This window comes from Mytilus trossulus, chromosome 3 (genome assembly GCF_036588685.1).
Source record: "Mytilus trossulus isolate FHL-02 chromosome 3, PNRI_Mtr1.1.1.hap1, whole genome shotgun sequence".
In the NCBI taxonomy this organism is placed as follows: Eukaryota; Metazoa; Mollusca; class Bivalvia; order Mytilida; family Mytilidae; genus Mytilus; species Mytilus trossulus.
In genome coordinates, this window is record NC_086375.1 from 9190032 (window position 1) to 9202881 (window position 12850).

Sequence of the window (12850 nt, forward strand, 5' to 3'; positions counted from 1 at the left end):
TCCTTAAAATTACCAATTTAGGGGTAGCAACCCAACAACAGGTTGTTCGATTCATCTGAAATTTTCAGAGCAGATAGATCTTGACCTTATAAACAATTTTACCCCATGTCAGAATTGCTCTAAATGCTTTGGTTTTTGAGTTATAAGCCAAAAACTGCATTTTACCCCTATGTTCTATTTTTAGCCATGGCGGCCATCTTGGTTGGTTGACCGGGTCACCGGACACAATTTTTAAACTAGATACCCCAATGATGATTGTGGCCAAGTTTGGTTTAATTTGGCCCAGTAGTTTCAGAGGAGAAGATTTTTGTAAAAGTTAACGCCGGACGACGACGGACGACGACGACGGACGCCGGACGCAAAGTGATGAGAAAAGCTCACTTGGCCCTTTGGGCCAGGTGAGCTAAAAATGGGAAATGGTAACTTCTTTGGTTCCTACATTTTGTAGGTGTATAAAAAAACTTTTTTAACTCTACATTGATTAATGACATCAGTTAGGTCTTATATTGGCAATTGGGTGTCTTCATGCTTCAAATGACAAAATAATTATGCCAGCTCAAAGTTGACCAAGCATCACTGATTCTTATGTACAATATTCAACCTTAACTGCAGAAAAGTGTTGTATTTTATCATTATTTACATTTATCTTTTATGAATGCAATATATATAGCCAATGTACAAACAAGTATTTTATGCCCAACAAACATAAATTGATGTCACGAAAGCTTACACGGTTGAAAACCAAATACTTTGATGGAATGATTACGATTGGAATTGTGAGATATTGAGAATTAATGTTTCATCGAGGTAATAGGTATTTTAAATTTTATTCAGAAAATGAGGATGAGATATTAATTTTTTTTCCATTTGTTCTTTTACATAGTTCTGTTGTGTTTAAAAATGAAAAAAACAGAACTTTATGAAAACGGAGGACCTCCAAATCGTTAACATGTACTAACGTTATTACATAGCATTTTCCTAAGGGCTATTCAGGGAAAAAATGAAGGGGATGGGGGTTGGAAGGCACATTGTATTAATAATACATGGGTGATAGGTATCAGAGCAACTTTTCACATTATAATGCACTATAATTCTCAATTAAAATTGTCTGGGTGGCGGGTGCTGATAAAAACTGCCTTTCACCCCCCCCACCCCCCATACATTTTTTTCTGGCATAGCCCTAAACAAACTGGACTTAAACTTGGTAATGAAACAATCAATAGGCAAACATTATCACTTGGGACTTATCAATACATTATACAAACATGAAATAAAAATCTGAATAAACACATTTTATATGCACCAATATTAATTATGCAACAACAAAATCTGCACCAATTTGTGACCTAAATGCATATTGTGACTTCTAATATATATTTTTTTCCCTGAATAAATTACAGAATTTCCAAAAGAGGCTTTCTATAAGTAAGCATAGCTCTTGAATAAAAATAACGAAGGAATTTTACAACAATAAGAGCCTCCCTATTTTCACAAGTATTTTACAAAAAATATACATAATATATAAGTTCACTGAATAGTGCAAATTTGAGCAAGATCGGAAAAAGGCTTGTAGGAGTGTTTTTTTTGTATGTTTTTTTTTAACTAACTTGAATTAGTACACTAAAATGAAATGGAAATACAAATCATTGTATTATTTATATTAATTAATAGAAGCATTATACAATTTCCGTTTACTTGTTCATCAAAGCTCATTCATACTTTAATACAAAACTCAGCACACTTAAATACAATGAAATGTATTATCTAAAGAAAATAGAATGAAATCAACTGCAAAAGCACATACAACGACAACTTAACCAATAATACACAATATAAAAATATTCCAACTTAATCGTACAAGGCATAAAAAGTCTCACAACAAAATGTAAGCAGTATTTCCTTAGTTCCAATCTCGTTCTAAATCCCCCTCCACACTAAATTGTTTGCCTTAAATCACCTGAGAATAAAGGCTTTTTCCCCCTGGAGAAGAATCCCAATTTGTAAAAAAAACATGGCTAAAAATTATTCCCCAAAAGACAACTTTTTACCCAAACAATGCAGTCTCAGTAGTAATTGTGCATGAATACAAACCGTAAAACACTCATTTATTCATTTTTCATGCCTAAAATGACTATATGTGCAGATTTGAGGGTCTATTTATGTATCATCACTGACAATAAGGGGTATTATTTCAAAGCAGGGTTTGACTCTATAAAGAGGGTCTGCAAATTGAAGTTTCAGTCAAATTCATGGTTTATTCTAAATTCCCTAATTTGATAAAAATTACACTTATTTTCCCAATAAAAAAGAGGAAAGGTAGTTTTGAAAAAAGCCCTCAATATCACTATAAATGTTACCCTTCCAATCATCAATTTATAGCATGTGAGTTGCATACTGCAAGTTTTAAACTTGTACACATTTGCTGTCATAATCATAAGTAAGAAGCAATACTCTCATATACATTCCAGAATTAATGAATTTACAAATGCGTATAAATTGTCACATATTCAAAAGATGTTAAACATCTTGGTTGTGTTATACATGTATATCTAAAAATAAATTAAAAGACGAAAAAATGTGTTACACTCAATTGAAAAAAAATCTCTATAATATTAAACATGCATATTATCATTAAGTAGTCTGTTTCGTTCTTGATCTTTTTGCGTGTCAAGTTCAAAGGTCACTAACTTCGACAGGTGGAAACATTACTTCTACTGCATTTGCGCTCTTCGTCAAACCCAGCAACGATATTGTCATCCTGTAAGTAACGTTACAGTCCTTTAATAAGTGAATAAATCATCCTGGAAAAGAAACACCCACATACATGCTTAGTTAGTTGTTTTAGCAGAAAGCGTAAACTTGGTATCACGGAATTTGATGAGACTGTCATCAAAGTGAGAGGGTTAGCGCTATAGAACCAGGTTCAATCCACCATTTTCTACATTTGAAAATGCCTATACCAAGTCAGGAATATGACAGTTCTTGTCCATGCGTTTTTGATGCGTTTTGTTTTTTGATTTTGCCATGTGATTAGGGACTTTCCGAATTGATTTTCCTATAAGTTCAGTATTTTTGTGATTTTACTTATTGGTAAGAACTGCTCCAGTATTTAATAATTGTAGTATGGTGCAGTATCAGAAGGCACTTCCTTTAAAATCAATTTAAATGATGGTGCATAGGCAAAAATTATATGAGTAATCACTGAAGCATGACTGGAGCCCCCCTTCCACCTCTTAAGCCAGTCAGTGGGCCCTCTTTATAATAAGGTTAGGATCCGCCACTGTGGCGGTAAGTTTACAAAAATAGCTTGAACAATTATAGGTAAAAAATAAATTCAAATCTTTTTATGATTACCATGTGTAAAATTTTAATTTATTTTTTCCTATAATTGTTTAAGCTATTTAAATTTGAAAATGATTTCTAAACTACCCTTTCCATTTGCATTTTATTCTGGGACAGCTTTTATGGTTCTATCAGATAAAGAATTTGTTATTGAACTACAACAAACACAGTTATTCTTAGAATCAAACTGTTTGTGAAAACCTATGCTTCATAAGTCTACTATGTTAAAGACAAATTATTAGTTGAAAACTGACAACATTGCAGATACCAAATTGGAATTCAATACATGTAAAATTGAAAACTTCTATTAGCTACATCTAGAAAATACTGCATACATAAAGTTTTCACAACACAATTTATAAAATAACATCTTTGTATGAACAATGATGAATTCACAATACATGTATGTTTAGAAAATACACACATCAAATTTCCCTTCCCAAGTCACATGTTAGGCTATAATCAGGTTCACACAAAATTAAGTTTAGAAATCAAAAAGTTAGTATTAGTTTATATCCCTGTAAGTTGAATTTGTTTATAATAGAAAAGTTGAGCATAATCTTGATTTTAATATCTTTAGTTGCATGTCCCCATGATAAATCTTTTTTTGTTCATGTAGTAGATTTTTTAAATGCTTTATTCTGACATATTTATATGTGCCACAAATGTCATGAATGCCTCCCAAAATGAAATATAGATTAATTACAAAATTGAAATACTGTGGATTCATTATTGTTCTTTGTCAATCATTGGATACCAATTTTGTTGATTTCATGGATACAGATTATAACATTGACTTAAGGTGGTACCCAACACCTTCACTAAAATTAATCTGGCTCGTTTAATTTTCATAAAATTTTGACAAAGTATTTACTTTGACTCAATAACAAAAATATGAAAAAAATCAAAAAAATTTGGACCAACCGTTTTTTTAAGGAAAAATACACTGGTTATATATAGCAGTTTGACAAACACTTATTTTGCTCATTGAGAAGCTTAATATTCCCTTAACAACACAACGTCATTAAAAAGTTTAGCTGATTTTACAGAGTTATCTCCCTGCAGTGTTAGGTACCACCTTTTACATTGTCTTATCTGGGCCTTTTATAGCTGACTATATGCGGTATGGGCTTTGCTCATTGTTGAAGGCCGTACTGTGACCTATAATTGTTAATGTTTGTGTCATTTTGGTCTTTTTCGATAGTTGTCTCATTGGCAATCATACCATATCTTCTTTTTTATGTTAAGCTCATTCAGCATTTGCACAGTTAAGGCACTTGCCTATTTATCAAATCCACATGCTGTCCTTTTTTTTTTACCTTTTTGTTGGATTGCTATCTTATTGACATATACCAAGGCCAACATATATTTATATTTGAATATACATACCAGTATAAAAATATAAAGAAGAATATGAGATGGGATCCCATTTTAATGAGGTTTTCTTTCATGTAAGTCTTTAGTTGCTGTCTATTGTGAATCTCTGTAGGATCATACATTCCAATATCTCCTGATGGTTTATTTACTAATCTATAAATAGAAAAGGGAATTCATCAATTGATCTTTAAATAGAAACATAAATATTTTTTCTAATAGACAACTTTAGAGTTTGATGCATTTCCGTCATAAACTCTTGTTTTAGTGAATATAATTTGTGCATTTAGGGGCGTCATCACTCAGTGGTCTCGCTAGCCCAAAATAGAAGGGCGCCGCGCCCTGGGTGCCCTCAGCCGCGCCCTGAGTGCCTTCATCCGCGCCCTTCTGCCCTGACGTCTTTTTCCGAAATTGTCTTGTGCCGTTTTGGTAAAATTTTGTTTCATCGATTTCTGATCTCTAAGTTAATTACATATATGACACCTGTGTGATTGCCCCCAGCTTAATCATGTCATTACAATCAATTACAATGACAAAGACTTCAAAGGTGTTAATAACTAGGTAATTTAATTAGGACAATGTATCTTTTTGTCATACTTTTGATGAATGCGTCAGCGAGTGTGTTTAGCTTGGGTCGGCATTTTCGATTTCCAAGTCACAATGGAAGAGTGTATAAATGAAGACTTTCATTACTTTAGAATTGAATTTAAGTCATCTAAATAAAACTATGCCTTTACAGAAATGCCTGCCATCTCAACAAAAGCACAGTTTTTAATTAACGCAAACGTGGTGGAAATTGATTTTGAAGTTACTTCCCCTGTTTTAGCTTATTATAAATTTGTGCTCTAAAAATATTATCTAATATCAAAAAAAGGAACAAATTACCAATTGAATATATAATAACATAATAATGTAACCTTAAAGATATTAACTGTCTTTGAACATATTAAAAAAAATATATTGCAATTTCTACTTAATAATTATACTTTTAGCATTGCTGCAATCCATATTCTAAACATTGTTAAATAAGTGATGCTATTCAACTTAGTGTGAATGAGGAATTTAAAGCTGAAATTTCTATCTATATATTCTTGGATAATGGTTAAAGTGAAGTTAAACTGTTAAAACATATTATGTTGATGTAGTATAATTAACAAACATTGACTATTGTTGAAAAGCATCTTTATTTTAAAAAACAACAACATATACAGTAAAAAAAAAAGAGAGATTTGTTAACTCGTGATACACACAGAAACGTAGACAAAAAAATGAGTAGTGCCTTTTCATATCATAAAAAGTGCCCTGCCCTCCACTGGCACCCTGCCCCTTTTGATTTCTAGCTAGAGCACTGTCACTTCATTCAAATGTTGAGCAAGTGGATGGAAAACTGTAATTCTATATTGTACGAATTATTCGGCAAATTGAATTATTAAAACTGACAATCAGCACTGCTGTCATTAAAGAGTTGTCATTAAGGACCTAGAGCACAACAATTATTTCTAGTTTATCCTGCACAATGATGATCACTAAGACGCTTGATGAACATAAAAGTGCAGGGATACAGGCGACCCTCTCTATCTGGTAAATGACTTCATAAAGGCGTATACAATTGAGTTTTTTTTTTAGTGACAGATGAACTCGAAAGTGGTCTATTAAATAACTGCAACAATTATTTTTTTTCATTTTAAAAGAAGAATATGTTCATAGTACATGGATGCCCCATTCACACTATCATTTTCTATGTTTAGTGAACCTTAAAATTCGAGTACAAACTCTAATTTGGCATTTAAATTAGAAAGATCATATCATAGGGCACACATGTACTAATTCTAAAGTTGATTTAACTTAAACTTCATCAAAAACTACCTTGACCTAAAACTTTTTCCTGAAGCGGGGCAGACGGACGGACGAACGCACAGACCAGAAAACATATATAATGCCCATAAAAGTCCAATAATAGTACAAAAAACTTCTATATATAGCTACTTACTTATAAACTAACCAAGCTGTTACAGGAGCATACATTAGAAACAATATCCAATGCCCTGTTAATAATAACAGAACTGCTAAAACACACTGAGCTATAGCCTCCACTAAAACCCACTGCAAAAAGACAAATTATTCACAATTATTATATGAAATTTATTCCTACAAAATTTTTTTGTACTTAAATCTGAACTTGTAACAAAAGTTTAAATTTTCCTCGTAGAATAATACTGGGACAAAATGAAGGAGTTTGAAATAAATTTTCCACACCATAATTAAAATATTCTGTAGCTGTCAAACATACATGTATGAAAATGATGAATATCTATAATGTTTGGAAAACAAGTTATTTGGAACAAATATAATGTCCCTTAGTTTAAAAGATGTAAAACATGTTAAGAGAAGAGCCAACCAGTCTGTGCTCGATCCTAGCATTAATGACATAATACATTATTATTTTAAAGCAGTAGTGTTGTAAAAGTTTAAAAGTTTAAACAATGATAATATATACCTTAATACATACCTTATTAAGTTTATCACAACAATTTGTAGCATTTAAATAGTCACATTCTAAATCTGATAATGTTATAACCTGAATTCTGTCAAGGAAATCAATTTGAGAAAATGCATGATATTATTCTCCTAAATCATGAAACATTAATTTATTTAGCTTTACATTTCCTTTCTAAATGTTCTTTATCTCATGTTCACAGCTTTGAACTGAAAAATAGAACCTGAAGAACTCCATTGCAATTCAAAACCTTTGTAGTATGAAACTTTAAGTACAATTTTAGCAAGATCTATACTTTAAAGTTTCATACTGACAATAACTTGTGTGTAAGTGTATAATACACTTGCACACTAGATATTATCAGGAAACTACTAAAAATGCTTATTTTTAGGACCCTTATTCCTACATTATAAACTGTCAGTACCATAAGCCTCAAAACAATAAAACAATCTTCCATTTGTGGTATTGGACCTACAAAGGTAGAATAGTAAATTTTCTTAAACTAAAAGTTATTGTCGGAAAACCAAATGCGTATTCGGACGAACATTGATGATGCAGACAACTACACCACCATCACGGTCATAAAATTATTTAACATCCACAAAAGTTCCTGTACATGTAAAATTTTGATGTCACAATAGATGTATTTACACTTGTATGCAGATTTGTCCGCCATTACGTAGAATCACACAGGTTCCGGTAAACTTTGACATCATAGTTAAAAAAATTTGACGTCAAAATAAATAAACAGCTGCGCCATGAGCGCATGATACGCCCGACGTCTTGTGTGGAAGTTTTATGCAATAATCATAAATAGTTTCTGAGAAAGTTTTAAGCAATAACCATATATTGTTTTTGAGACATGGCTGTACATGTGAAACCCCCAACCCTGTTTTTTTTTTACAAAAAACTAAATATCACTAAAATAAAATTTTGAATCAAAACCAAAAAGTATACAGATCTTTAGATTAATATAACAAAGAAGTGTGTAAAGTTTTAAGCAATAATCATAAATTATTTTTGAGATACGGCACGACATGTAAAAAATCCTCCTCTGTTTAACAAAATACTCAATAACTCCAAAATAAAGTTTTGAATCATCACCAAAAAGTATACAGATCTTTAGATTAATATAACAAAGACATGTGTAAAGTTTCAAGCAATAATCATATATCATTTTTGAGATATGGTGCGACATGTAAAAAAAAACTCCCCCTTTCTTACAAAATACTCAATAACTCAAAATTAAATTTTGAATCATCACCAAAAAGTATACAGATATTAAGATTAATATAACTAAGAAGTGTTTAAAGTTTTAAGCCATAATCAAGAATCGTTTTTGAGATACAGTGCGACATGTGAAAAAACACACTCCTGGTCCGAGACCACCATTGTCGTCCCTTGATTTTCGTTGTTCACAAATATAGTCCCTAGTGTTGACAGTGGGTTACTTGCCATTAATTTTTATACCCCTTCCAAATTTATTTCTCCATGTCCAATGCCTCAAATTGAAAGTAGGGGGATGAAATTACACTGAAAAAAAATTTGGGTCCAGAATTTTAAAGGAAAGTAGTGATTTGGTCCAGCTGAAAAAGGTTGAAAATTATCACTTTGAAAGCTGTAAAAAGATTTCAAGACGCCCTAAACATAAAATTGTCCATATTTTGAGTTAGAGGCGATGAAGTTTTCTATAAATTTGATATAATTTGTCCCAAAAGTAGTACAACACACTGTAAAAGTTTCTTTGAGAAAGCGCAGGTGGGATTTTTTTTATTTTCATTCATGTTCTAAAAGAAATGCACTACGAATTAATTGTGTTCTCGGACCTAAGAGGTGAAATCTGTAAATATAGAATTTGTACTCTGGCAACTTCCCTAAATGATTTGATGGTGTCAACTTGTCAAATAGCATAAAACTAAAGGATTTAAACTTTTATTTTATAGAATTTCTGCAAAAATGACCAATTTTGGCATTTTATGGTCAAAATAGGCATTTTATAACTTTTTCAATATTCTTTCTATCTGACAGGTTTTCATGTGTAAATATTTGTGTTTCTATGCCTTTATCTGCTTCTTTTACTTATTTATGAACTCTGAATCTACATAAAAGAAGTTTATCTCAGACAAAATGTGCAAAATGTGTTGTATAAATGACCCTTGTCTAACGCCTTGTTTGGATGAAGTCAACAGTGGGGAGCTTGGTATATAAAATTTGATGTCCATATTAGAGACCTCACTAAATTTGTATCAAATGCACTTTACAATGTCTATTGTACCTGTTCCATTTCACATAATATATTTCTTTTCTTCTGTAGGATAGCAAGTGGTTTAAATATAAGCCTGTTGAGAATAAATTGCATGCAAGTTTTTCCCTAAAAAGGCAAAAATCTTTGTATCAGCCCATACTACTTGTAAGAAAAGTTAATTGCAAGAGTCTTTTTGTGCTCAGATTTGTTGTATCATGTCACACGAGTATAGAAATGATAAAAAAGACACAAATTTTCATTTCTTATAGCCTCAATATGCATTTTTTAATGTAAATATGTGGAAAAATAAAGAACTGAAGAAGGCCATTGGCCGAAACGTCTTGAAAAATTGGTTTATTTAAACAAGTAAATATGTGGCACAGCCTAAATTGACCCTAAATTTTTTCCAGTCTTACTTGGCCTAAGACTCTTTTAAACTAATATGATATGTTATTAGTAACTTTTCTTTCCATTTAAATTACTTTCAATACATATGTAAGGATTATTTATAACCAAAAAGCTTTACAAATTTAAAATTGCTGGAAAATATTACATCTTTATGTAAGGCCCCCCCCTTCATTAAAAAACCTAAATTTTTAGGCGCAGGCTCATATAAATTTGACTTTTGAATAATTATGCCAAGGCTGATAAATCAAATGAGTACTCTATTGCTTTTAGTACATGATAAGTTATATATTAAGGCATTTAAAAAGTATTTTTTTGCAATATTTAAATTTTTAAAGCCCCAAATGTTGATAGTTGAAATTTTTCAATTTTAACGTCAAAATTTTACACGCAAAGATGAGTATAGAACTTAACTTAATGTCTATAATATACATCCTATTGTCATGAAACTTTGTAAGCAGTGTTATAATTCATTAAGCTTTGTTCATACCAAGTTTTTTTAAGATTTGTCAACTCTTTCTCCGAGACCACCATTGTCGTCCCTTGATTTTCGTTGTTCACAAATATAGTCCCTAGTGTTGACAGTGGGTTACTTGCCATTAATTTTTATACCCCTTCCAAATTTATTTCTCCATGTTCAATGCCTCAAATTGAAAGTAGGGGGATGAAATTACACTGTAAAAAAATTTGGGTTCAGAATTTTAAAGGAAAGTAGTGATTTGGTCCAGCTGAAAAAGGTTGAAAATTATCACTTTGGAAGCTGTAAAAAGATTTCAAGACGCCCTAAACATAAAATTGTCCATATTTTGAGTTAGAGGCGATGAAGTTTTCTATAAATTTGATATAATTTGTCCCAAAAGTAGTACAACACACTGTAAAAGTTTCTTTGAGAAAGCGCAGGTGGGATTTTTTTTATTTTCATTTATGTTCTAAAAGAAATGCACTACGAATTAATTGTGTTCTCGGACCTCCTGTTTTAGTTACAAAGTGCCGAAACTCAAAAAGTTTTAATCTTATTTTCACCAAAAAGTATACAGATCATTTGACCATCATAAGAAACAACTATTTTAAGTTTCATGAAATTTGGACAGACAGACGGACGGACGGACAGACAGACAGACGGACATTAGTATACCATAATAATTCCCGTCAAAATTTTGACGGGCGTATAAAAAGTTATTGTTGTTTGACGTCAAAAGGTATTCGAAGGCGACCAAAGGTCATTTGGAGACAAAATTCAGCTAAATACCAAAAGTGTTATTACATTTATAGAAAATATCGGACTTCATAAAGGAAAAGCGATTGTTTTACAAATGTTGTAGACTGTCAACAGAATACAGTAGAAATAATCAAGTGGCACAGATTCCAAAGAGCTATATTAAGGGAAATTAGATGACATGCCTACAAACTCATAATGTAGCAAAGTTGATCATCAAACGTTTCTTTATAGTTTTAACCAAACAAGGCACTATTTTGGACTATCAATCAATAACTTGTGCCTTTTGTCTTTTGACTGATTTATTTAATAAAAAAAATTAATGGACAGTTTAAGGATACAAAATAAACAACAAGGAACAATAAAGCTCCCTCATCTATCACAGAGAAGATGAATAACCAGGAATCCACACCCATGCTTTGGTTTTCTTTTGAGTTTTTGTTTAAATTCTCTATCTGGTCACTTTACGATAACGATAGGGTCAGGAAGCAGGAAGGGACGATATTCGACAGGGAACCAGGCCGATTAAAGCCGGTGAACACTGTAAAAACCATTGTTTATCCTAGTACTTACAATATGTCTCTTTTTCTCTATAATGTCCGATATCAACATATGAACAACTTTACCAAAGTTATCAGTTGTTAATAAAATTTCCCAATTTACTTTCATTTAGCGTGTATATTCAATTGTCGAAGACAGATCATATTTACAAATCATTTTTCATGAAGATCATAAAGGGTTATCTCCCCTCACATAGCATTCTTGGCAACTAAAAATGGATCCACTTTTTCTAGCCTACAGTTGTTACAGAAGGAAGAAATACCAAGAATGTACAGATATATGTACAGAGTTATTAGAAAAGAATCCATATGACCAGGTATAAAGCTAAAACATGTATACAGGTTGATAACTGTTACACCCTGTCACTGTCAGTGCCAATGGCACTGGCATTCATGCATTTACTATGATTTAGTATAAACTTGACTTATCGTCCTTCCATACACCTATATCACCCTGCTCTGTCGCTCCGTAATTCTGGTATCAAGGCTTCAAAACGAGACCAGGCATTATCAGTGACATCACAATGTGAGAGGAGAAGTTATCAACAACGTCACAATGCTAGAGGAGAAGTTATCAAGCTTGCTTTCGTCAAGTGTAAAACTGTCTTAGGAAAAAGGAAAAGACCAGTAATAAAACGATAAACAGATAATACGCTTTTTTTGTATATATATGGTAAAATATCAGCAGGTCGATACAATGTGGCTCGCAGCTGATATTTTACGATATCACTTAGTACAAGTCTTTAGTCTTTATAAGTCTGTATTCTGTAAGTGTAAGTGTAAATAGTAAGTGTCTTACTATACAAATCCTTGACAGTGGAATCTATACTTATCCTGCCTGTCCCTGTACTGACAAGTTGATCTTTTATATAAATATTAACCCATATTTATCATTATGTTAAACAAAGACCAGAAATAGAATGATAAACGGGTTTTCTTTGATAGATATCGTAAAATATCAGCTGCTCGACACAATGTGGCTAAGGCTGATATTTTACCATATCAATATGTAGAAAACCCGATAATCTATATTTATCCTGCCTATCAAAATATTATCCTGTATGGTGACCTATAGTTGTTAATGTTTGTGTCATTTTGGTCTTTTGTGGATAGTTGTCTCCTTGGCAGTATAAGATAACCAGCAAATAGGACAAGAAATGAAATGGTCTTAATAGTAAATTTTAAGATTTCTTGAAAGGCTATTATTTTTT

At 31.8% G+C, this 12850-nt stretch overlaps 2 protein-coding genes across 3 annotated transcripts in view; one reads left to right on the plus strand and one right to left on the minus strand.

Moving 5' to 3' along the window:
* Positions 1-411: 411 nt before the first annotated feature.
* Positions 412-11577, minus strand: LOC134710108 (protein cornichon homolog 4-like). 2 transcript variants are annotated; one of them, XM_063570306.1, is made up of 5 exons: positions 11421-11577; positions 7226-7294; positions 6707-6819; positions 4732-4872; positions 412-2758 (listed from the first exon to the last, which is right to left on the minus strand). In XM_063570306.1, exons 1-5 carry the CDS (start codon positions 11493-11495, stop codon positions 2674-2676), a joined length of 483 nt encoding a protein of 160 aa, XP_063426376.1. In that variant the 5' UTR covers positions 11496-11577; the 3' UTR covers positions 412-2673. The 2 variants fall into 2 exon arrangements, with proteins under 2 accessions (XP_063426376.1, XP_063426377.1); XM_063570307.1 differs by having other exon boundaries at positions 412-2801.
* Positions 11578-11619: 42 nt separating this feature from the next.
* The window catches only part of LOC134710109 (tetratricopeptide repeat protein 8-like), a 40297-nt gene continuing 39066 nt past the window's right edge, over positions 11620-12850 (plus strand). The window contains exon 1 of the mRNA XM_063570308.1: positions 11620-11956. Within this exon, the coding sequence (XP_063426378.1) occupies positions 11855-11956 (102 nt within the window). The 5' untranslated portion in view covers positions 11620-11854. The remainder of the gene's footprint in view (positions 11957-12850) is intronic.